The sequence below is a fragment of the Acinonyx jubatus genome, chromosome C1 (assembly GCF_027475565.1).
Source record: "Acinonyx jubatus isolate Ajub_Pintada_27869175 chromosome C1, VMU_Ajub_asm_v1.0, whole genome shotgun sequence".
Taxonomy (NCBI): domain Eukaryota; kingdom Metazoa; phylum Chordata; class Mammalia; order Carnivora; family Felidae; genus Acinonyx; species Acinonyx jubatus.
The window spans coordinates 29,888,325-29,915,130 of record NC_069381.1 but is presented as its reverse complement, the minus strand read 5'-3'; the positions used below and the strand labels follow the sequence as shown (position 1 = coordinate 29,915,130).

Below are 26,806 nucleotides of genomic sequence, written 5' to 3'. Positions count from 1 at the left end.
TTTCTGTATCTTCTTTGGAGAAATGTCTATTCAAATCTTTTGCCCATCTTTGAGTTGTGTGGTTTTTAACTGTTAGATTCTATTGGTTCATTTTATATATTTAAATATAAATCCCTTATTAAATATATGATTTGTAAATATTTTCTCCCATTCTGTGGTGTGTCTCTTCACTTTTTAAGTAGTGTACTGGGGACAGTACACTGGAACTCAGTGGGCTCAGTCAGTAGCTGGGCTCAGTCAGTTAAGTGTCCAACTCTTGATTTCTGCTCCAGTCATGATCTCATGTCGTGAGACTGAGCCGCATGTTGGACTCCACACTGAGCATGGATCTTGCTTGGGATTTTCTCTCTCTCCTTCTCTCTCTACCCCTCCCCCACTTGAGCGCACACACACGCACGCTCTCTCTCTCTCCCCCTCTCTCTCTCTCAAAATAAATAAATAAACTTAAAAAAATAGTGTCCTTTGAAGCACTAAAGTCTTTAATTTTGATCAAGTCCAATTTATCTATTTTTTTCTTTTCTTTTGTTGCTTGTGCTTTGGGTGTCATACTCAAGAAATGATGTCTTAATCTAAGGTCACAAAGATTTTTTTTCCTAAATTTTCTTCTAAATGTTCTTATAGTTTTAGCTCTTACACATAGATCTGTGGGCCATTTTGAGCTTTTGCATATAGTGTCAGGTAGGGGTCCAACTTCATTCTTTTGCATATGGATATGAACTTGTCCCAGTATAATTTGCTGAAAAGACAATTACTTCCATTGAACTGTCTCAACACCTTTGTCAAAAATCAATTGATTATAAATGTAGAGGGTTATTTTTGGATTCTCAATTCTATTCCATCGATCTATATGCCTATTCTTATGCCAATACCACACTGTCTTGATTACTATAATAAGTTTTCAAATTGGGAATGTGAGTTTTCCAATTTTCTTCTTTTTCAAGATTATTTTGGCTATTACAGATCCCTTGCATTTCCACGTGAATTTTAGGGTCAATTTGTCAATTTCTGCAAAAAAAAAAAAAAAAAAAAGCCAGCAGCTTTGAATCTGTACATCAGTTTGGGGAGTACTACCATCTTAACAATATTAACTCTTCCAGTTCATGAACATATAAGGTAAGAAGCAATCTGAGCCACTGTTTTCTGATACTTAAATTTCCTTATGTTCTATCAAATACTTAGCACACTGGAGATACTTGATTTTAAGGACCCCCCTGAAAAGAAATAAAATGCTAAAAGATACTAATTAGAAAGCCACAAAGTGTCTTTCATATTGCAATACATTATGCTTTTTAACTAGTTTCCAAAACAGCTGAGTACTCTAAAACCTAGAGACTTAGCCGAGCTTAACTAGGTCTGAGAGGAACGGCAAAGGTCCTCTGATCTGCCAGGCCCCACTGGCCTTGGCTCATTCCACTTTAGTAAACGACAAAAGATGGAATAACTATGACCCACTTCTCTACCTCAATGAGGTAGAGAAATGCCTCAAATGAGACAAAATAAAATGTTCAGAGATTATTTTACATCTTCTTTTATATAAATTGGCCACAAATAATTTCTGAGAGAAATAAATCTTTGCATCAGTACCAGAGTAGGGAACCAGACATTTTCAATAAAATGGACTCATATATAACAATTGGGTCAGAAGAGGGGACACAATCATAGCAACTCTTGGTGCTATATTTATATAGCAAACAATTTGCACTTAAATGTGTTCATTTAGAGTGGCTGGGGTAAGGGAGGAAGGGAGGGGGTTGGGGGAAGGGATACACTAAAGGCCTATCTAGCCCTCCTTTGGGTTGCCACTGTATTTACTAGACTAGAATAAAGGCAAAGAGTAGTATAACTTTATGTTATAATATATAAACTATACAATTAACATTATGTAGTTAAGTAGGCAAAAAGCTAACCAAAGGCAGTCCACTAGCTACCATCAACTCTGACCTCTTCGATTACACTACAAAGCTCCCACTTTCAAACATAATTAAATACCTCTTGGGTGAAAATAACCCATTTTCTTAGGATTAGAGAATAATCTTTATATGCATAACTCTAATCCTCTCTAAATCCTACTTTTACAAACAGGAATTATCTCCCCATTTTACAGAAGAGGAAACTGAGACTTACAGAGATGAAGTAACTTATCCAAGATCATACAGCTAATAAGCAGCAATGCTGGGATTCAACCCCGGCATCTTCAATTCTTTATCTAGTGATTTTTCCACTCGTCCAGTGGCTTTCCAAATATCCCAAATCTCCTATCGATGCTTCATCTCAAGGCTTTCAAGGAACAGAAGACATAGTAGAGCAGCCGAGTCCCATTCCACCTCTGTTCTGAGTGGAACTGGCTTTCCTAGACCAATAACATGAAGGAGGGAGGGAAAGAGGCAGAGGTCAAGGTGGGAAGAAAGGGAGTTGTGGGCAGAGACAGAGAGAGAAATATGACCAAAGACCAAGATGGACATCAGAACAGAAGTGTAGGGGGAGTTCACCTTGCAGCTAAAAATGAAACTAAAAACGGCAGGCAGCCCTGGCCAAGAAAGATAAGATGACTTCAGTCAAAACTACAAACTTTTTTTCCCTGATGATTTCCATTTCTCCTCTGTAAACAGAAGTTAAAATATCACTTAATCACGGTTTAATCATTCTCCAAGTTCACTGCAGTTTAACTCCTTGTATTCTGAAGGCTTCCAGGATGCTCCTAGAAAACTCTGGAGGGAGCTAAGCAGACCATCAAAAGATGGCTAAAGCAAACAAGAAAGCAGAAGGAAACTTTGAATAAGCATAAGTCTCCAAAACCACTTTACCAAGCCGGAAGTTTTATATTAAGCTCACATGCCACCTGTTCCTTCAGCTTTTCAATCTGACACCTAATCCACGCATGGCCATGGCTCATGATAGGATTCCAGGAGTGAGACGCCAGACCAGAATTTCACTCCTGAGGGCCAGGGCTTTAAGACTGCTGGAATGTGCCTAGTAAAGATGTGGGGGTGTCTGGGCAGCTGAAAGTCTCCACAAGGGAATTCAGTAAGGACAACTGCTTTCCCTCAACCCAAGATTATGAATTTAAAAATAAATCTCAGTGACCCTCATGCCTTAAGAATCATTTGGAAAATAATGTTATTGAATCCAACAATTTGTCCCATTTGGGTGAACCGCAGAGAGGGAAAAAGAGAGAAATGTTCTTACCATCCCTCTCAAGGAGTCTGATAGGACAAATAGACAAGGGAAATCCCAAGTTGGCTTCCCAGAAGCCAAGGTTCATAAAGTGTGTATTTTTATATTTCTTGTATTTTCAGGTTTCAGGAAGACTGTTAATGCACGTGCAGCATCTATGAGGTACTAAGATATATATACAAATATATATGTATATATATATGGTCTTTGTAATCCCACTCCATATATATATATATGGGATATAAAGTATTTGTAAAAGGAAAAACTACAGTGAATTGTAAAGCAGTATGGTGGAAGGCCTCTGTGGACTGTCATAGTGAAGACAGGGACACAACCTTGAGGCCTCAAGCTCCTCTCCTGGAATTTGTAAATAGGAGGCAGTGGGGAATAACTGTTTCCCTGACAGCCTAGATACTGCGGAAATCCTTCTCAGTGATCCCATTTCTCAACTTGACTAAAATAACTACCACCCAGATTCTTGGAAATTGCCGTTTTCCTTATTCAATTGGGAGCTTTATCACCATGGCAGTGCAGCTTTTCTTTTGAGCCGAACAGCTACAGGATTTCAGCATTATTCTCACCCAACTGATTCTTAAGACTGGAGGGTCACTGGGAACAGCCTAAGGGCACTTCAGAAGGCAAAGGCTCTCCCATTCACTACAGTTGCTGGTAGATCGCAAAACAAACAGTGCATAGAACAGAACTGAGATGTTTCCACAAAGTTACCTCATAGAGCTGACTCTCTGAAAGGGCATATTACCAATACCAATTAGAAACTAGGCATGGGGCTTGGAGTCCTACCTTGCTCTACACACACAAATGCTCCTACCATGACCACCACCATCCCCTTCTCAGACAGCAATAAAAATGTTATGAATGACATGGGGGGTGGTTCCTGGACCCTTCTATGATGTCCTCCTTGCACAGCAAAATGATGACAGCAGGGCCTGAGGCAGTTCTTTGTATATTAGTCATCAATCTGGAAAAGTCCTGCATAAGAAATCCTATGAGGTGGCCCAACACCTAAGGCTCTACAAGCCAATCATGGTTGCTGAAGTTTTTGTTTTATTGGAGGGTTTCAGTTGTTCATTTTTTGTTTTGTTTTGTTTTAGGTTTTTTTCTGGGGTACAGAAGAAACATATGGCTGAAAATAATCCATTTTCTTAGGATTGAGAAAGCAAGGGCTGCAGCTTTGACCTTTGTTAAATGTGATGTTTTGAACCAACAAAAGCTGAAGGAACCTGACAAGTAGGATGGAGTGGGGTTACAAAGACCAGGAAAACTATATGGCCCTCCTAGACAGAAGTTCCTTCTGTCTCTATGTCTGAAAATACTGACAGCATAGACTTCCCTCAAGCCTGAATACTGTTTGATTTACATGCAGGAAGGGCAATCTTTCACAATCATTTTTCTTATCAGTTATTTATTTCTGATAGTCCCCACTGCTCAAAAGAAATAGTTAAAAAAAAAAAAAAAAACTTAAGTATGAGAAACTACCTAGCTTTACTATTTACCAGGAGCTCCCAGAAGGAAGAACATTAGAAAGAAAAGGAGGAAAGGGTATAAAGAACTCCATGTTTCCCCAACTGCCTCTTTCACTGAGTAAATACCACTGACTCTTGAGACACTAGGAAAACTCCACCTTACCCTATTTGAGACCAAACTAGCATTCAGCTTTCCAAGGTCCCAATGAACAGAAACTCCATCTCCTCCAGTTCTATGACCAAATCAGGACAAGAGAAATTACGGCTTTGCTAAGGTAGCTCTCCAAATACACACACTACCTTCTTTTCTCAAGTTGACCAGAGGACTGTGTGAGCCCTTTGAAAGCCATGCCTATGACTGTATTTTCAACACCTAGTTCTGTGCCTTTCAAAGAATGGAATTTAACAAGTGTTTGTTGACCTTAACTACCCTTTTGGGTTCCAGGTGATGCCCTAAACAAACCCTGGTCCTCCTATAACTATGGTCACCAATTTCCCTTCTCTCAAATCCCCAGGCCAATAACAGTGATTCCTGGTCTTGGAAATCCTAACATACCTCCAAGTTTCTAGACTTTCTCAAATAATTCTCAAATACATCTTTGAAATAGAATTCCTAACCCTCTTGACATTTGTATTGTTTGGCATTTTTGTTAAGGAAAGGAACTGAAATAAAGTTAATCAAAAGAAGTCACAATTCCCCAAAGGCTGGGGTCTTTCAAAGGACCATTCCTCTCCAAGGCTTCAAAGGCAAGCACTGGGATTCAGAGAAACCAGGTCATAGTTTCGGCTTGTCAATAACCAGCTGGGTGACTTGAGGAAAGTGTCCTTTGACCTCTCTGGGTGGGCTCTTCCTCATCTACCTTTGTAAATTTGGGGTTGATCCACGAACCAACTAAACCTCTAGAGCTAAACCAGTGATGTCTAGTCTAGTGGGTATAATGAGAATTCATTTCTAACTGGCCTACCCTAAGCAGGAATTTTCTATAGAAAAATGGCCTTAAAAGGGAAGAAAATGAAAGAAAGAAAAGGCCTTATATGAAAAGGATAAAAATCTTAAGTTAGTGGAGAAAGCCGAAAATGTGACTACAGAATTTAAAAGAAGACTCTTTGAGGTCTCCCCACACCCAGCCACTCGCACTCTCTCCCAGACTCCTTGAAAGAATCCTCAACACTGAAAACAAATAAATGCAAAAGGCAAACACACAAATCAGCATTCTGGATGAGAAAAGAACTGCTGAGAGCTAGAAATCAGGTTTAGGAGAAGAAAACAAAGATTTAAAAAACAGAAGAAATAAGAAAAACAGCAAAAAGGGATACAGGAGAATCACAACGCACTTGCGTTTAGAGAGAAGTAATTTAAACACACACACATAGGTTTGCTCACGGCTCCACTCGGTGAGGTTTTATGCCAAGGTCAGGTTATGCACCAAGGTGAATATGAGAGAGAGGATGTGAATCTGAGACATCAGTGAGTCTCAGTTCCCATGTGGTCTCACACTGCCAGCACCTTGAATACTGAATATGATTCTAGTGTTTGAGAAGACTTATTTTCTTACCATAAAATGCCCCCTAACTACAAGCCAACTACTCCATGCAGTGTTCTAACTCTGTCCTGGCATATACACAAAACCATGTTTATATACTTTGATTTATGGGTCATTTAAGGTATTTTTCAAAGACAATTTTGATTCTTTGGGATTTTCACTTTATATGCTGCCATTAGGATCTAATCTCCTGCAAGAGGTAAGATGAGACTTCACCTTGTGGGGAAGACAGGGCAGACATGGAAATCCTTCCTAAAAGCTCAAGACAATACAGAAAAGGCCAAGAAAGAGACCACCAACTTAAATATCTGTGTCACCCTCTAGCCACACACCAGCAACTCGGGAAAGGAAGTGGCAAGCTTACAAAACAGCCCAGAGACTTAAGATGGGTAGCACAGCAGGTCTCTCATGGATGGCCAGGGAAATGGAGTGGCTGGGCACTTGCTCGGACGTGCCATTAATGACACTCCCCCAGCCTGGTACTAGAGTCACTGGGGCCAGACCAGCCCTGAGGACTCCCCCTTTCCCTACTGAGATTTCCTTTTCCTGCTTCTCTCACTACTGTGTATTTGGAAGACCAGGGGCACCTCCTCTACAACTCAGTTCAAGGTTCTCCTGGAGCACGAGAAACCTCACTACCCTCAATCAAAGACCAAGAAAGTAGATGACCTCTTGGAGTCATGACCCACGCCCATCCCACAAATAAGAGCAGTTTTGCCAGAGAGTAATAATATAAGCTCCTCTTAATGAAATGGAATCCTTGTTGACATTCAACTATGGAGACACTGAACCTCTAAGAAGTGTCTACATAGAGAATAAGTCTTTCCCTTTGCCTCTGACTGACAAAAAGATCATGCCTGATGAGAACCTCTACCTCCTTTTATTCTAAAAAGACAAAGGTCTGACTGATAGCCTTACACAGCAACATTTGAAATCAGAAAAACAAAGCTAGCTACACTCAGCATCTGTAGTAGACAGTAGTAGTAATATTTACAGAACAGTCAATATTTCCTGAGCACTTACTATATACCAGGCACTGTTCTAAGTACTTTTTACATAGTTACCTCACTCACTTCTCATTACCACTGTATGAAAATGGCACTATCACAATCCTCATGTTATAGTTGAAAAACTCTGGCCAAAAGGGGAAGGCTAAGTTGACACACTAAGTGACAACGTGGGATCCAAGGTCATCAGCAGTGTAGATCCTTGGGGAACTCTCATTTTGGATGTATTTCATAAAAAACAGGAAGAAGGAAAGGCTAGCAAAAGCAATCACCAAAAATTGGAGAAATATTATCATTTCCTTTGTTTCCTTCTTTCCACTTCTGCAAAAGTCTCTGATTAAGTCTCTCCTGTTCTCTTTAGCTATCTTTCCTCCCCCCAAACCCCTCAAACACGGTACCTTCACAGGCTCTCAAGTCTTCCCACAGCAGCTTAAGGAAAATAAAAAAATGTGAAGAAGGCCTTAATCAAAAGCCCTTTTCTTTTGGCAAACAAAAGGCCTTGGTATTTCCACAGACAGACTAGTTATTCTTAACCCTAACCAAAGATTCTTTGGCAGAGAAAGAAATATGAAAATGTTAGGCTTGTGGGAATGGCTTGTGCTTTGGGCTTTTGTGTCTCAGTCAGTAAAACCAGCCCACAGAAACATAAACACACCACCCCTCAGTAACTCCAGGCCGACTTGGTCCAGGGTCTAGGGAGAAAGAGAGAGAACAGAGTCCCTACTACGCCTGATGGTCTAGGCCCTCTCTCCTCTATGCCCTTCCTGAGAGGGGGAATGTTTGACAGTTTTTCAAGCACACTAGGCAGAAAAATACATCTGAAGATACAGACACATAACAGATCAAGTTCTGACAGTGGAAGAAAAGCAACAAGTGGTAGCAGATGAGGGCAGAGATGAGGCCTAACTCTGGGTGCTCTCACTAGCCTCTGTGCTTCTCACCCCAAATCACCCCACTTTCCTAAGTAAACTGCTAAGATCTGGCAATTGTTTCAAGTGCTTTCTCCACTTAGCACTGGGTTTTAGAGGCATAGTGTGGCCCTGAATGGCCTTAAGTAGTCAATATTTTCCCAGCAGAGAAAGGGAAATTAAGACTATTTTTAAAAATAGGTCAGTAAGAGGGAAAAAAGGAGGGGAAACAGTCTGCCCGAAGTCAGGAAGGCCCCGGCAGCACTGACCCCAGATAGATCTGGGCTAAACTCTGAATCTCTGACACTCCCACCCCCATCCACTGCATGAGCATAGTAGCATTATGATACTAAAGTGCCTAAAGCCTTTATACCCAGGCAACAGCCCCCTCCCCTTGCTACCTTACCCAGGATATTATGAATAAAACCACTATGAGGACACAGGCCCAGAGGCATATCTCCTAGCAGCCAGGTCTCTGTCACAGTGGGAAACAAGAGTAGCCAGGTATGAGGAGTCTCAGCCCAGCTTTGAAATCCCCTGGAGTGAATAGCCCAAATTAAGCTGTGATTGTTATCTATAATGGTACAAAACCTTGAGGTGTTAAACCATGAGGTAATAAGGTCCCATGTGGTTTAGGACTCTGAATTCTCTTGATTACCCAGGAAGCAGGCCCTCATCTTGCTCCCATGCAGTATCAAAGGCAGGTGGAGTAAAAGGCACTGCTCAGCCAGGCTCAAGCCACCAGCAAGTTTCAAATGTCTGGCCTACAGTAGGCACACACATTTTTGCTGAATGAATAAATAAAACATTTCATCTTCAACTGCTATAATCAGTTCCTTCCTACACCCAAGGGGGTGGAGGCAGTGTCAGAGAATTCTAGACAGTAGGGGGAAAAAAAGCTTTCTTTTCCCTGCCATTCCCCGGTGATCAAGCTCTTCTGTTGCAAAGTATAATGCTCCCTTCTATATAAAATTCATTACTTGACTGTTCTCCCACAGAGTTGGATAACAGGCCACACTATCCTAATCAAGGACAATGGTGTTTCTGCAGCTGGTGTGCAATATACAGAGTCCTCTGAAAGACAACACAGCATAGTCAGGGAGATGTCCCTTGCAGCAGTTTTTATATAGCAACAACCTGGAAACAACCCAAGCATTCAACAACTAAGAGAATGGCTAAGTGAAGCCATTACCAACATTATAACTGAACTTATAATGACTACAGAGAAACACTAAAAATAAAAAAAAATAAAAAAAATCCTTACAATGTTACATGAAACAGGCATGCAAACATACATGTATATGTTAAGTGAAAAAAGCCAGACACAAAAGGCCACATGTTATAGGATTCCATTTATAGGAAAGATCTAGAATAGACAAGTCAGAAAGCAGATTAGTGGTCACCAGGGGCTGAGGGAGGGGAAGGGATGGGGGAGTGACTGCTTAATAGGTACAGGGTTTCCATTTGGAATCGTGAAAATGTTCTGAAGCTAGACTAGTCGTGATGGTTGCACAACATTACAGATGTATGTAATCTCAATAAACTGTACATTTTGAAACGATTACAATGGTAAATTTTACGTTATGTGTATTTTGCCACCAAAAAAAAAAACTGGATTGGAAAAAAAACACATATATAGGTCAGGATTACAATTATGTAAAAGTAGACATGAACCAGAGGAACTCAGACAAGTCCCAACATCTGTTAAATTAAAATGGAACTTCACTGATGTTGGACAATAAATAAAAGGAAAGGAAAGTAAGAAAGGTCAGAAGCATGCAACCAGCCCTGAAGCCATACTTACAAGCTACAAATAAGTGCCCACCAAGGGGGGAGACAAGTTACATGGCTCACCAGGCCCTGGAACAGCAGGTGTGTGTGTGCTAGGGAGTGAAGGAGAGAGATCTCAGGCCCTACTCAGCCCTGTCCTCTAATCCCCCTTAAAAACACTCCCTAGGGCAGAGAAACCATCTGTTTCAACAAAGCCTAGAGCCCTACAAGCATATTAACTCCTTCACTGCTCACCTCCTACACGTGGGCTTCACTCAATATTAAGTGTTCCTTTTAAAAATGCCTTTATTTTTTTAAACAATTTTTTTAATGTTCCTTTATTTTTGAAAGAGAGAGCGAGAACAATCATGAGCAGGGGAGGAACAGAGAGCCAGGACAGAGGATCCAAAGTGGGCTCTGTGCTGACAGCAGAAAGCCCGATGCAGGGCTTGAACTCACGAACCACAAGATCATGACCTGAGCCGAAGTCAGATCCTTAACGGACGGAGTCACCTAGGCGCCCCTAAAAGTACCTTTAAATGTTAGAATACAAGCTCTACAATGGAGGAGACTTGGCCCTGTTCTCTGGTATATCCCTAATACCCAGAATAAATCAACATCAGAGGACATTCAATAAATTATTGTTTCATTTATGACTATTTTCTAAAGTCTCCCTCTTCTCGTCACTTGTCCTCACTTAGAGTCTGACCTGGTTTCCTCAAATTCACTCAACCAACCAATATTTTGTGTGCTTGTGCACAGGATAAGTAGTCTCCTCACTGTGCGGTCTATCACTAGACCCCAGGGCCTAGCACAGCACACACAGTGAGTGCTCATACATATCTGTCAAATGAAAGAATAACTCACTTTGGTCACCACACCTTATCAGCGTTCAGTACTGAGCACTAAAATCTGGCTAGGTATGGGCTAAGTACCATGAGAGTTACAGAAATGGGACATCTATTAAACACTCCTTTCAAAAAGCTTACAATTTCAATGGGAAGACAAAACTACCATGCAGGAAAGTGATACATCAGCATGAACAGTGATAATCTGAGAAGTCTTCATGGAGAAGCAAGGCCTGAGGTGAGGCTGGAAGGAATGGATAGATTTCAGTGAAGTATAAAGGGCATTCTAGGTAAAAACTGCCTAAGAAATGGCCGCAGTAGAGAATGAATGAGGCACTTCAAGGTACAATAAGGAGATGGATTGGGGCGCCTGGGTGGCTCAGTTGGTTAAGCATCCAACTTCAGCTCAGGTCATGATCTCACAGTTCGTGGGTTCGAGCCCCACGTCGGGCTCTGTGCTGACAGCTCAGAGTCTATGCTGACAGCTCAGACAGTTCAGATTCCGTGTCTCCCTCTCTCTCTGCTCCTCCCCGACTCAGGTTCTATTTCTCTGTCTCTCAAAACTAAATAAACATTAAAAAAAATTTTTTTTTAAAGGAGATGGATCTGTCTTCAGCTGAAAGTGTGTTCTGGAAATTCCGTGCGATAAGCCTGGAAGAGTCGGATGGGGACAGAATACAAAAGTCTGTCATGGGGCATCTAGCTGGCTCAGTTGGAGGGGCAAGCGACTCTTGATCTCGGGGTCGTGGGTTTGAGCCCCACACTGCATGTAGAGATAAAGTAAGTAAGCTTAAAAAAATAATTTAAAAATAAAAGGTCTGTCCTACTTTTGGTAACAGAAAGCACCAAAAACAAAATATGATGCAGTTGCAGTAGTTGAGGCGTGAGGCGATGAGTGACTGGACCAGACTCATGGCAAAGGGAATGGGAAGAAAGGGACAAACTTAAGAGAAATTCTGAAGAAACAAAAGGACCTGATGACAGACTGAAAATGGGAGTTGATGAAGAGAGTGGAGCCAGAGATGTCTCCAGGGTTTCTGATCTAAGACAGTGGAAAAATGTGAGCACAACTGTCAAAACTGGGGAAACAAGGAGGAAAGCCAAGTCTAGGCTTGGTTGTGAAAATACTGAGTTCAAAGTGATATCCAAGTACAGATGTCCTGCAGGCAGCTGAAAAACAGACCAATAAATTGAGATTTTTATACATACAATGGAATATTATTCGGCCTTAAAAAATAAGGAAATCCTGTCATGCTACAATATAGATAAAACTTGAGGACATCAGGCTAAATGAAATCAGCCAGACACAGAATGGCAAATACTGCATGATTCCACTTATAAAAGCAATTAAACTCATGGAAGCAGAAAGTAAACTGGTGGTTGCCAATGGAGGTGTGGGGCGGGACAAGGAGTTGCTGTTCAACCAGCACAGCGTTTCAGTCACGCAAGATGAAAAAGTTCTAGAGATCTGCTGCACAACAAATGTGCACACAGTTAACAATGCTGTGCTGTACTTGTAAAAATTTGTTAAGAGGGTAGATTTGGTATGACATGTTTTTTTACCATAATAAAAATAATAACACCTAAAAACACTGAGAAATTTTAAGTAGTAGAAGACAGATGTGGGAGTTTGCAATTCCAAAGAAAAGCTGACGCCAGAAGAACTGGCTAGAGGAACAACAACGACAGAAAAGGTCAGGAGCAGTATCATAATGCCAGCTACGTCTGTATGGTGTATTTACATGTCCCGCTGTGTTAGGAATTTTACCTGTGCCATTCCATGTAATCCTCGTAATTTTATGTGGGAGACACTCTTATCCCCGTTTTACAGATGAGAACATGGAAGCTCAGAGAAAGTAAGTAGCCTGACCCAAGTCACTCAGCTAATAAATGTAGAAACTTGGATTTTAACCCAAACCAGCCTGGATCCAAGGCCCTGGTCTTCCCACTTCACCACACTGCCTCACCCCTTAGGTAACTGCCAGAGGTAGAGTCAGAAAAAAGAAAAGACTCGGCAAAGGCACATAAGCAGCAATAAGGTAAAGGAAAACCAAGAAATGCCCTCACTGAAGCTAACAGAGAAGAACATTTTGAATAGGCAGAGAGGTCACGGACAGTATCAAATGCCAACACTCCAACACATAATGAAGTCCACACTCCAAGCTATCTGTAAAGGGTCATGAAAAGATGGGAGTCCTGGGCCAGGTTCTGCAGCCCAGAGAATTTCAAAGAAACAGAAGCCCAACGCAGAGCTAAATGGGCTTCTCCCCTCTTATCACTGACACACACTTGGAGCTGCTATTCTCCCGGCTACACCACGGGCCTCATGCCGAAGTGCATCACCTGACGAGTCCCAGGAAATACCGACCCAAACACAAACCATTGCACAACACAGGGTCATGTTCAACTTGAGCTGCGGGGAAAGTGTCTCCACTCCAACTGTAGTTCAATATACAATCCGTTTGTTTCTAAAACCAAACTCCCTTTTAGAAGGATTTCATGTGCCTGCTCTCTTCTTCTCTTGTCCTGGACAAACTAAAATCAGATACATACAGCTCCACTTCAGGTGCAGCCCTACCTCTCTATATGACCTCATACTGCTGCCAGAGTTCTACTTCTCTCCTATCAAAAAGCCCCTGATTGTTTATATCATTTCTCTGCCTTGAAAATATCTAGTGCTGTCTACTGCCTACATTATTGCTTAGCCCTTTATAACACAGACTCAACTCTCCATTCCAGCTTCATCTCTCACCCTAAACAACTGCCTATTCTCCCCAGCTTCCTACTTCACAACACTTCTCATTCTTCCCCAGAGGAAACAGACTTCCATGAGTTTATTCCTTTGCACACCTGTTGTCTTTCCAGAATACCTTTTCTCCCCTAACTGGCAAACTCTTACCCAACTTCAAGATTCGGCTCAAATACCAATTCTGCTGTCAGGTCTTCCCATCACCCACCAGGCTGCCCCTAGTAATCACTCCACCTCTGCTCTCACAGTACTTTGTTCATATCTCTATAAATAGCACCAGATAAATAGACAGAGGGGATAGATATCCCACTGGACCATGCAAGAGACTGACAATCCCTCAATGACAGGGATTGTCATTAATCTTTGTATCCTCAATGTCTTGAATAGGCAAAAGGTTCTCAACGAAAGGAAGGAAGTGTCGGAGGAGGCGCCTGGCTGGCTCAGTTGATGGAGCATGTGATATTTTTTTTTTTTAATTTTATTTATTTTTGAGAGACAGAGTGTGAGCAGGGCAGGGGCAGAGAGAGAGGGAGACACAGAATCTGAAGCAGACTCCAGGTTCCAAGCTATCAACACAGAGCCCGATGTGTAAAATCTTTAAAAAAAAAAAAAGAGCGGTGCCTGGGTGGCTTAATCCACTGAGCACCTGACTCTTGATTTTGGCTCAGGTTATGATCCCAGATTGTGGGATCAAGTCCTGAGTCAGGTTCCATGCTGAGCGTGAAGGCTGCTTAAGATCCTCTCTCTCTCTCCCTCTGCCCCTCTCCCCCACTCTCTCTTGCTCACTCTCTCTCTCTCTAAAAAATAGATGAATGAATGAATGAATGAATAAAAATGTTTAAAATTTTAAAAAAAAGAAGAAGAAGAAAAAGAAGGAAGGGGAAAGATACGGGCACTTCCAGAGAGAGAGAGAGACAGAAAGCATGAACATTATCAGGGAATAAACCAGTTAGTTGATAACAAATTATAAAAACTCATCTTCCAAATCAAAGGATTTCAAGATGTATCAAACCAGGAAGTCTATAAGGTTCCTGCCACTCCATAATGAGCAAAAGATACTGTTTAGCAACTGATATTCATCCAGAGGGTCCATGCCTACAGTTGCTGTAATGAATAATACATACGATTAGAGCTATATAGCCTGGCGTTTCTCCAGGAAAATTGCCAAAAGAAACTGTGGCAGAATGGTGGGGACAATACTAATAACTACTTCAAAAAACACAAAACCAAGGATGAGGGAAAAATGATAATTTATACTTTGCTAACATACAGGCTCACTCTTTGAGAGCGAGACATAGTGTAACAGTCATCTCCTGTCATAACAAAAAACACAGAACTACCCCACACATTTGAAAATCTAGAGTACGGATCATTATGCCATGGAATCTCATATTCCCCACGCATTTCAAACCAGCAGCAATAGAAGCCAACCCCAATGTGAACTTGTACTGATAACCCTTTCTAGCCCAGTAACATGCAGTAAGCCTAAAAAATACACAATTAAGGTGCTTGCTTTGACAGCACATATACTAAAATTTGAACAATACAGAGATTAGCTTGGCCCCTGTCTGAGGATGACACACAAATTCATGAAGCATTCCATATTTTTGATGGTAGCTATACTCGTGGTGAACACAGCACAATGTATAAATTTGTCAAATCACTAAGTTGTACACCTGAAACTAATGTAACATTGCGTGTCAACTCAGATAAAAAGAAAAAATAAAAATTATTTTAAAAAGCTAAATAAAGGAGCACCTGGCTGGCTCATTAGGTGGAGCATGCAACACTTGATCTCAGGGTTGTGAGTTCAAGCTCCACACTGGGTGTAAAAAGTACTTTAAAAAGTAAGATTTTTTTAAAAAGAGCTAAATACACACACACACACACACACACACACACACACACACACACACACTTAAGGAGGGCATAAACTTTAATAGTGTACAAAACCATCATGCATCCAAAAACTACAGGATTTACTGAAAGTCTAAGTAGGTGCGTAGTACTGTAAAAGATGTTGACAGGCCTCACCCCAGAAATATGCAGATTCCCAGATTCCTTGCACTGGAGAGAATCACCCCATTGTGATAGGTTCGCTTAAGGGCTCTGGGAATGGGAGGGGTAGACAGTTCTCACTGTGGAGGATGCAATCCTGTCTGTTGGTGACTCAAGCCATTTTCCACTATCCTGGCTGCTGTAGAGACAGACATTTTTATTGACCGCACTGCACACACGTGTACCTTCCTTCTCTCAGTCCTCAAGCTAATTTCCAAACACCCCAGTCTATCATCAGTTAGAAAGCCCACATTGTCTGCTCCAGGATGTCAACTCCAAGTCAGAAACAAGATTGAACTCTCATCAAGTCTATAATTCTACCCTAAGCCTGTCAGTCCCAAGTAACAGAAGCCAATTTGCACTTGACTGTAATATGTTGATTTAAAACACGGCACCAGCTCCATTTCTCTCAGAGGCAGTCACCTACCACAAGCAAGGGTGATGACATAGCAGTTTGTCAACCAATTAATTCTATCAAGTTAACCTGGCCTGATTTTCTAGCTCAGTAACAGCAAGAAAAGAAAAAGAGAATCTCAACCTTGGACCAATCTGGGGTTCCAATGCAGGATTTCTGTAGAGCAATGATTAGGTCATTCTTGGTATTGCATTTCCCGATTAACACTGTTGGATCTCTCAGTGCAAGAGGAAAAGGTACTAGGGTTGGGAGGATCAGTGAAGCCATTTAAATGTCCAGAGTTGCTAGGAGAAAAGTTTCAGAATAAAACAGTGCAGTGATGAGATGATGACATGTGGGAGCTGCTAAGTGAAAGAGACACTTGGCACCTGTCCCATGATGAAATTAACTGCACAGTAAAATATCAGAACCAGTTGGCCACCGAGCCTGAAGACAGTGCTATCCCTAGAGCACAAGGGGCCAAGAGCTATCAGAGGGGTATTCAAAGTGTTACACGTAACTTGAATAGCTTTTAGAAGTGCAATAAAATTAAAAACCAACATCCAAAGCTTTGAATATATGTTTTAGGACCAGTAATTCTACTTCTAGAGACCTATCCTAAAAGTATCATCAGAAATGCACAGAAGATTTTATTTACAAAGATGTGGATTATCATAGTACAGCTGTAAAAAATTGGAAACACACATGCCCCACAAGTGGGAAATGTTAAATAAACGGTCCTTTCATTTGAGGAAATTCCACAAGCTGTTAAGAAATGATTTAAACAAACAGGTAAAGGCATAAAAATGCTTACAAAATAATAAAGAGCAAGAAAAAGAACTACATTACAATAATGACAAACATATAAAAACAAAACGTTATGTATATACGGATAGGAAAATATTAAATGGGAGACACCTGGCTGGCTCAGTGCATAGAGCAGGTGACTCTTGATCTCAGGATTGTGAGTCTGAGCCCCACACTGGGTATAGAGATAACTTAAAAAGAAAACCTTAAAAAGAAAAGAAAAAGATTGAATGGAAACACAACAAGTTATGAACACAATAATCTGCAGGTTGTAGGATTTTTGTGATTTTTGGTTTTTATTTTTCTATGCTTTCTACAAGACCAAAATAGTGTATCTATTTAATGGCAGAAGAAAAAAAGTGTTTTTTTTTTTTTCCTGAGATTCTTTATTAGCCACATTGAAGAGGGGAAGAAAATTCCCCCCAAAAAAGGTCAATCTCTGAAAGGTACATGTCAGGGTATGAGGACTTCTCCTGCATGCCCAGACATGGTAATAACAACAGTCTTCCAGTCTGGCCTACTCACTGGATGTCCAAAGTAAGAGAATGAGAAAAAGGGCTTGACAAACACCTCACAGCTAAGAAACCAAACTGAGTGTGTGCCTTGTCAGTAGTCACCTTGTTCACTTGCTCAACGTTGCCACTGCCCAAAGCATACTTGGAACCCCTCACTTGGAACTGCCTCCAGACTAGTAATACCATCTTTCCAATGTCTTCAAGAGCAGTATATTTTCATTCTTTGAGATTGGATTTAATGTTTCAAAATAGCCTAAGTCTTAGATAATATCGTTTTTTGACCAAAATTAAGTAGGACTATAAAACAACTGTAGTTTCTTAAGGGAGTAATAATCTAGAGGTGAAGAGAGAAACCACAAAAAGGGTTTTGTGAATGTACACAGCACAGGCACCAATGTCAGAGTATTGTGGGTTTTTTTTTTTAACCCTCTGCGGTGACTACTGAAGGACATTTGGATACATGAGTTTAGTTCAATTCTTCAAATGTCCTTTCATGCTTAACATGTGCCAGGGGAAGAAGATACAAGAAGAAAGGAGTCTAGTTCCCACTTTTAGCAACAGTATAAAAAACATCTTCTGGGCTCCGACTCTGTGCCAGATGTCACACTTACTATTGTATGTAATCCTCACAACATTTTGGGAGGTAAGTTGTATTATCCCTATTTTACAAATGAGAAAACTGAGGCTTACAGAAGTTACAGGAAACTTGCCAAAGAAGTAAAGACTAGGAGGAAAATCAAATGTTTAATAACTGTAACTATAACATAACATGTTTAATAACCATAGTTAATAACTATAAGCATGCTCTAAAATCAGTACGTTTAAAGTGTTATGGCAACACTGATGAGGAAAAGAGAACTCTATCTCAAAATGCAAAGGAAGAAGAAAGAGACGAGAGAGAAAGCAAAGAAAGGAAAGGAACTATGGGGGAAAGTAACAATGAGCTAGGCACTGAAAGAAGAGATGTTTGATATAAAGAGAGAAGGATAATGGTATTCCAGGCAAAGGCAACAAAACAGTACATGCAGAGTGAAAAGAAGGGTGAAAGTATGTGAGTACTGAGGTATATTTGTTTTGGGTTTTTTTTATGTGTCTTTTGGTTTTATTTGAGAGAGAGAGAGAGAGAGAGCACGTGCATGCACAAATGGGGAGGGGGATGAGAGAGAGAGAGAGAGAGAGAGAGAGAGAATCCTAAGCAGGCTCCACACTCAGTGCAGAACCTGAGATGGTGCTCAATGCCATGACCCTGGGGGATCATGACCTGAGCTGAAATCCAGAGTTGGACACTCAACCAAGCTACCTAAGTAGCCAGAGATACACTTGTGTTGTTTTTTTTTTTTTTTTTAAATAGGTAATTATCAGGGTGCCTGGGTGGCTCAGTCAGTTAAGCGTCTGATTTCAGCTCAGGTCATGATCTCTTCATGAGTCTGCAACTCACATTGGGCTGTCTGCTGTCAGCACAGAGCCCGCTTTGGATCCTCGATCTCCCTCTCTCTTTCTCTGCCACTCCCCTGCTTACACTCTCTCTTTCAAATATAAAAAATAAACATTAACAAAAAAAAATTTTTTAATCAGTCATTATCTCACAGACCTATCCCAATTTTGTTTAGCAAAGACTAGAGAACCACCTTCTCATCATTCAACCTTAACCACATATCTGCTTTCCTATTAATCCCCAATTGCCAGTCCACAGCACAGGCCTGGACTCTGCCAAAGAGCAGGACTTGGGCCAATAGTAAAACCCGTCATACCCACAGAAAAGATCCATCTGGGCAGAAATCACTTAATAACTATGGTTTTGGGCAGAACAGAGAAGTAAACCTTAAAGCCCAGAAGCAGCAACAGCAATGGGATATACTGTGCCCCAATCCTGGTGTCAAAGCACCAAGGAGTCACAAGTAATTGGGGACCAGAACTTCAAAAGACTTCTACAATGTCTCTATTCTCCCACTGGGTTCCCTTCAACACTAAATGGAAGAATGGCTGTAAGCTGAATCATCTCAAGAAAGGCAAAGTAGGTAACTCAATGAAAAGGGGAGCCTATGACCTCTTTCTGTCAGTTCCTCTGGAATACACAAAGATAGAGGTGAAATGAAAAAGGGAAGTGGTCATTCACCATAATCAGGGGACGCAGTGTGTGAAACTCAGCCCACAGGACAGTTTGACAAAGGCAATGCCTTGTATCTAACTATCTGCCTGGCCACCCAGGGTTGGAGAAATAATTGTCTAAGACCTATAACAACATTCCAGAAATGAGTATAAAGACCAAATCAAAACAACCACATGCCCTCTTTCCAGATACCTCTCTCACCTGAGAAAGATTCAAGTTCTGGGATAGAAGGAAGGTTAAATCAGGTGCTTTCTGTGGGTGAATAAACAAGACAAACTGCTGTATCTCATACATTGTACTCTATAAAGACTATTACACAGTGTATACACATGAATGTAGGATGAGAAAACAGGACACAGCTCAAGGAGGCTAGTGTGGAGAGAAAAGATCTATTGTCCTCACTTCAAAGCACCATACTCTGTACTCCCCCAGAGAATAAGGTGTCCATGAGTGTCACACATACACTTGGGCAGTTGTGGGTATTCCACCCCCTATGGCACTTGGTCCCCAGACAGCACCAGTCATCTTGGCTGCTATACTCCCAGGAAAGCCTTAGCAGGACAGATGTTCTCAGACCAGCAAGCCTTGGGTTTACCAATGTAAGCCACCTGTTATGTGAGTATTTTAGGAGCTAAATGGATTAATACATGTAAAATGCTTAGATCAGGGCCCAGTCCATAACTAACATTTGCTGAGTGCTTACTGTTATTACTATTATCACTAATGCTACTGTCTTCCAGTCTCAACCTTGATAACTGTCCTCCAGTGAGATCAAGGAAGAGACCTGGAACCAATCATGTCAATGCACTACAAGAGTATAACTTGACCCAGCTCATTCTGAACCAAAGCAAGCACAAGGACTTACCCTGACTCAAAGACTCTGGGAGGGACAGGGGAAAGAAGGTCTAGAACTAACATTTGGTGAACTCTGGCCACATTCCAGACACTAAACTCTGTGTGTGTGTGTATACATATACATATATGTGTGTATACATATATGTGTGTACACATATATGTGTGTACATATATACATGTATATATATGTATATATGTATATATACATATACATATGTATATCCTCGTGTTTAATGCCCATAGTAGTAAATGCTTCTGAGTTCATCTTGGAGAGCTAGAACCAAAATAACCCTAGTATCTGGGGTGGGAAAGTGGAGTGTGAGCTGCCACCACTGTAAGTGTGGTCCTTTCTCTTCTCTGATTTCAGCTCCACACAGGACACTCCCTGGGATAGATGGATCTTGTCTGTTACTTGTTCATTCCTAGCAACCTTACTCACTCCTTGCCAGAAAGGATGGGGGGTGCGGGGGGGAGAGGGGGGGACTTTTTAGGTGGGTCAAGAAAATAAATGATTGCCAAGCTGGTTTTAACATAACCTCTTTCAAAAGCAGAAATAGCCCTTCCTAGTGTGCACCATCCCTGAATGGATCAAATCAAGACCTACTTGTTCCATCAGCCCCACTGAGAAAGTCAGGAGAGTTACAAGACACTCAGGACCAAAGCAAGCCGTATTTAGGGAGTAAAAAAGGACTCTTTCCTCCATGCATGTTTCATGAGAGGAAAACAAGAAGTGCCCTGATCGGTCATATCTGCACTTTACTCTCGAAGCACATACAGCAGAGGAGGACAGGGTTATTTGTGGTGTGGTCTCCTGAGAAACTCAGGAATCTACTTAGGTCACTGCTAAACTTGATTCACTTAGGCCACAGCCATCCTTATGTGTTTTAACTGCTCATCTAAACCCTTGACACAAAGGGGAACCAAAAAAGAAAAGTTCTATTCTCCAATTCTATAGATAAGTAAATCTCCTGTAGTTTCCATCCACCATCTGTCCATCTTCAGGAAGCTCTGGCCTTTTATGAGAAGAATGGAGCCAAGGATAATAGGGAATAAAACTACACTAAGGAGTTTCTACTCTAAATCTTTTCTTCTACTGAAGGAACATGCAAGTTAATGAAGGTTGATAATCCTTCCATGAGTTTTGTAAACAGAGGAGGGAAAGGACTCTTGCTGTTGGGTGGGTATCATGCCCAAGAATATAGAAGGATCCCTCTAAGACAGGAAATAGGGCAAGAGAACCTCTTCTCTGCTATGGCACAAAGGTACATTCTTGCACCTCCCTTCACCCAGGCCCCAACAAGCCCCAAGGAGAGTCCCTGAGAAGTTCCACGGGTTCTGTCCCCCTCTCACACCTCTTCCCCATGATTCTGGATGAAGAAGGCCACACTCCCTCTGCCCTCTCAAAATTGCCTTTGACAGAGAAACAACAGTTAACGCGGTTCATTCTTGCTAAGACCTGCCTGATGCCTGATGAGCTTGCAGAGCCCCAAACCAAAAGGGATTGGCTCAAGCTCTCAGGAGTCCTGGGGGAAAAAATGTTTACATGGTGTGGTAGGGAGACAAAAAGGAAGAAAAGGTAGAAATTAGTAGAATAGTACTTTACAGTTGTATATCTCTTTATAGCCTGCAAAGCTCTTCTCATATACGTTCTCTTAGAAACAGTTCTTCAACACATAATGAAAGAAGGGAAAATATCTACAGACCCTGGCAGGATGGGAGTCCAGGTCTGCTGCCATTCCCTCATCCCTGGTTCCTCTCTCTACCTCTCCTACTCTCTCTGCACCCACCCCATGGTTGCTCTGGATCCAGAATCTAGACTGCTGGTGAAAGAGGGATGGTTTGAGCACCTTCCTAAGCAGATGGAAACAAAATCATCTATGAATTACAGAAGAGAAAGTAAAAAGATTTCATCTATCTTCTTCCTTAGGAGCCAAAAAGAGGCCTGCATTTTTCTCATCTGTGGTCAGCAAAGAGTTGGACAATCATGTAAAGCAGACATTATTCTCTTTAAATATTATTTTATTAAAAAGTTACCTCCTTTAGGGGTGCCTGGATGGCTCAGTTGGTTAAGCGTTCGACTTTGGCTCAGGGCATGATCTTCCGGTTTGTGGGTTTGAGCCCCATATCAGGTTCTGCACTGACACTGCAGAGCCTGATTGGGATTCTCTCTTTCTCCCTGTCTCTCTGCCCCTTCCCCACTCATGCTTTCTCTCTCTCTCTCTCTCTCTCTCAAAATAAATAAATAAACTTAAAAAAAAAGTTACCTCCTTTAAAGTCAATGATTTACCCTTTACATGGCATCTCTGGCCTCCAACCTGCATTCCTCCTCCCCCACCCCCTACCACTCCCCACTCCTGCTCTCTCCAGGTGGGACTCTGACTCACTATACACACAGGTGACTGGAAAACCTGGCCCAAGAAACAACTACACCTAGGTGAGGCTGCAGTGCCAGATGGCAAAAGCCCTCCACCCACACTGCCCTGGGAGTATCCTGAGCCCTGCTCAACTCAAGAGAGCAGGGGAGAAGACGCTGTTGGGATGAGCACTAGGTGTTATACATAGGGGATGAATCACTGGAATCTACTCCTGAAATCATTATTGCACTATAGGCTAACTAACTTGGATGCAAATTAAAAAATAAATAAATGAAAATTTTTAAAAAAGAAACAAAACAGATAAACATAGGAGGAAAAAAAAGAGAGGCAAACCAGAAAACAGAATCTTAACTATAGAGAATAAACTGAGGGTTGATGGAGGGGAGATTGGTGGGGAGACGGGTATTAAGGAGGGCACATGTGATGAGCATAGGGTGCTGTATGTATGTGATGAATTACTAAATTCTACTCCTGAAACCAGTATTACCCTATAAGTTAACTAACTGGAATTTAAATAAAAACTTGAAACTAAAAAAAAAATACAAATAAAATAAATAAGTAAATTATCAAACCAAAAAAAAAAAAAAAGGAAACAAAAGAAAGAGAGCAGGAGACATTTCTTCATTGTCCATTCAACATTCAAGCAAGAGAACAGACTGCTACTGAAGTAGCAGAAACGATCCCCTCCTGGTCACCCACCATCACACTTACAATGCTAGCCTTTCTGTGTCATTGTGGGAACACACACAAAAATATGGCCAGCTCAGAGTAAGAGGGTTTTCCAAACTCCTGAGCAGCTGATGGAAAGGAAAGACGCCCGCATAACACACAACACAGTAAGCATTCACAAATTCAGCAAGGAGAAAGGCAGGGAGCCAGAAGCCTCATTGTACCTCTAAGGTTGTTGAGTCCCTCCAGGAACTTCTGGTACTTGTAGGCGTTCATGCCCCTGCTCAGCTGTGTTGGTTCAGTGGCTAGAAGTAGGCAGCATGGCACAGTGACAGCTGAGAAGTGGGAGCGTTTGAACGGACTGATCTCTAAGCCCCCGTGCTTGCTAGCCCCCAAGAACTGGACTTTGACCACATTTATAAGTGACGTCACCAGAGAAGCCTCATTACATTACAGGGCTTTGTGCTCCCTCATTTGTTGCAGTGAGCGGAAATACCTCCCCAGGAGAGGACAGCCCCTCCTTTGTGCAAAAGAGGAAGGAGACCACAACAGGCCCCTGCCTATCATCTGCCACCTCATCTGCCACCTTCTCTCTAGACTCCAGCCCAGGATCCACTGGGATTACCGTTCCCCTGGTTAAAACTCTAGGACACGGGTTAGGGGTTCATCTAACATTTGAGAACGAAACCTTTAAAGGGCCACACTCACCACAAGCATGTCACTACAACAGGAGCTCTTGGGCAAATATCACATGGCAATGGGGCAGGTTTTTACAAAATAAACAACCAACTCTGCACTCCCCTTACAGCAGTGATGTTTACAGAATGGAACACAGCCATACACAGGCAAGACACTGCTTATCAACACAGTCTAAGGCAGGAAGACAAAAGCAGAAACTGTGAGGCCCACTCCCTAAGTGCTAAACTGTAAAGCCCACTTGCTAAGTGCTAAATGCACAATTCGGGGGGCAGGACCTTCTCCATAGATAACTAGGGGACAAGTGAAGTTCAAACACCACCCTCACAGCTTCCCACTCCAGGGCACTATTCCACTCAGCTAATTTGTTTTTGGTTTTGCTTTAATGATGTCAGTAGCTGCTGCAAATTTCCTTCTACTCAATTAGCCTCAAAAAGATGACCCCCCCCCCCAAGTAATCACAGGCTCTTCGGATAAGCTACATAGATTATGTAATAAGGGGGAGAAAACCTGAAATTTCTATAGTATCTCGTTGTAAGAAATTCAAAATGGTTCGTCTGCATCATTATGTTCATCTTTGAAAATGTCTTTACGAAAATAACTGTAAATCTGATTTTACATATGAGAAAACAGGGTAAGCAATCTGCCTAAAAGTCACACTCTGGTGCTCTGGCTCATCTTACCATGAAAGCCTTGGCATTCTAGAAATCCATGGGCAATCAACTGAGTCAGACACCACAGAGGAGCAACCCCTCATAAAGAAGACACCCATCTCCCAGGCCTGAAGGTTTTCTGAACAACCTGCCATGCAGGCTGCCATTCAGTGCCTTGGGGTAGAACTCAAAGTGTGTCAGATATAATGTTGCACAAAACTCCCAATTATGCAGGTTGGGTGCAGGTGAAGAAACCGTATAAGGAGCATTGTGAAAACAAAGAAAAAAGAGAGTGTTCCCACTTAAAAAGATCAGGCTAAGTAATATTAACAGCTGCTAAGATAATAGAAAGGGGAACATTTTTAAATAATAAAAATATCCAACCTAGGCTTTTGTGCCTTCTTATGCTACCAGTCAGTCAATAGTCACAAGGTAGCCAATCACTGTATGCAGATCTAAGTATTTATGAGAAGTCAAGGGCAACACAATACATGGTTCCTTTTCTCAAAAGAACAATTTCATGGGCAAGATTCAACAGTTAAAAGGAACCTTAATGTTTACAGGGCATAGGTTAGACAATGGGATACAGTAAAAAACCTAACAGAAATATAGATTCTATGGTACATTACTGTAAGAATCACAGTATCTTTAAGGTCACCTAGTCCAACAGACCAGGTCCTTGGATTCCTCATCTGTGAAATAAGGCTGTGGACAGAGAAAGGCAACCATTAAACAACAGTTCAGATCATGTGTGTCTGTTTCCTAACATTATTCCACTTACTTCTCCAGGAAGAGAATGGATAATAGAGTACTTGGGTTATAGAGTCAAAATACCTAGATTCCAGAGTCTATCTCAAGATCCAACTTTGCCACAAACTAGCTATGGCAGGCAGGAGCCCCAAATTCCTACAAAACACTAATTGTTCTTTTCTGTTTAGGTCACAAACTCTAGTGAGAACCTGATGAAAACTAAGGATACTCTCCCTAGAAAAAGGCACATATTCATCTACATACAAACTTTTGTTTACAAGTGGAGAGGGGTCAATGAATCATAGGTAAAGAACCTCTGAACTGATCTCTAAGACCTGTTCTGTGTCATGATCTGAAAGCAATTAACGTAGTGCAGGTGAATATAAGAATGTAAAGGAATGATCAATTAGCCCGAGCAGAACTGGGTCCTCTTGCTTTAACACCACTATAAAATCCCACTCAGAGACTCCTCCCACCTGAAGGAGCAAAGCAGTCCAGACGACAGGAATCTAACAGCAGGAAAAACTGACTTTTAAAATAGCTACTCGAACTAAGTGCATTTAAAAGACAACACATGCTGGTTTGTCATTTCCTCTGTATGTTTCACCATTGAAATTGTTTAATAACATTTTATCAGATAAAAATTAAACAAAAACAAGGATGTTTGGAATTATAAAGTGAGTGATGGTTCCAATCTGAGGCTTTGGGGAAGGGGGGGGTGGGGGGCAGCCTGGACTCCAGTTGTATTCTTCTTGCAGATCAGAGACCGTTCCTCAGAATCAAAGCATTTCAAAGCACCACAGTCCAAAACCTCTACATGCTCTTTGTGGCTGTTCATCTTTTATCCTCATAGGTCCCACACGGCGAATAGTGAGGTGTTACCTCAGGTGGCAAGAGAAATTCTGCCCTAGGTTCCAGACCAAGATGGACAAGGTAAAAGGCTCAGGATCTGGCAGTCAAATAGGGCCTCTCTGGCCAGCTGCTGACAGGGAGAAAAACAGCCCTGCTGTCTCCAACAGCCCTTACAAAGGCACAGACACCTCAGAACTAAGTGGAACTTGACTGAATGAAGGCAGATCGAGAAGTGCAGAGGACAGAGCAGGAGATGTGGTCCTTAGAGCTTCTGGCTCTATAGTGACAGGATGGCAGTTAAAAAGGAACACCTGCCCTGCCCTTGAGTGGGCTCAGGGACACCAGAACTTAGGTGGGTGGAGTGAAGGCCTGAGTCAGGTCCAGGATACAAATCCTGAACCAGCAGGACAAGTCTTCCAGCAGTCTCCTTACAACTGAGGAGAAAGTTCTAGGCCGATGAAGAGAGAGAAAGTCCTATCTTGGAGTTCACACAGTCCCCCAAAACTCCTCTACAAATCAATAACTTTCAAAATCCCTTTGAAGCAATCTTTCTTCTAAAAACAGAGGTCCTTCTTCCACAAGGCCCCC

General features: G+C 41.7%; 1 protein-coding gene and 1 non-coding gene across 17 annotated transcripts in view; one reads left to right on the top strand and one right to left on the bottom strand.

The window, feature by feature from the left end:
- The window catches only part of MACF1 (microtubule actin crosslinking factor 1), a 328,483-nt gene that overhangs the window by 247,602 nt on the left and 54,075 nt on the right, over window positions 1–26,806 (bottom strand). Inside the window, exon 1 of one of the 16 annotated variants that reach the window (XM_053211872.1) lies at window positions 23,492–24,402. The exons of 14 other annotated variants lie outside the window; for them this stretch is intronic. In XM_053211872.1, the coding sequence (XP_053067847.1) occupies window positions 23,492–23,543 (52 nt within the window). In that variant the 5' untranslated portion in view covers window positions 23,544–24,402. Of the gene's footprint in view, window positions 1–2,124; window positions 5,969–23,491; window positions 24,403–26,806 lie in introns of those variants that run through there. One more of the 16 variants, XM_053211877.1, reaches the window with a different exon arrangement.
- LOC113599634 (U6 spliceosomal RNA) lies at window positions 14,990–15,093 on the top strand. The gene has a single exon (XR_003420553.1). It is a non-coding gene; the product is annotated as a U6 spliceosomal RNA (small nuclear RNA).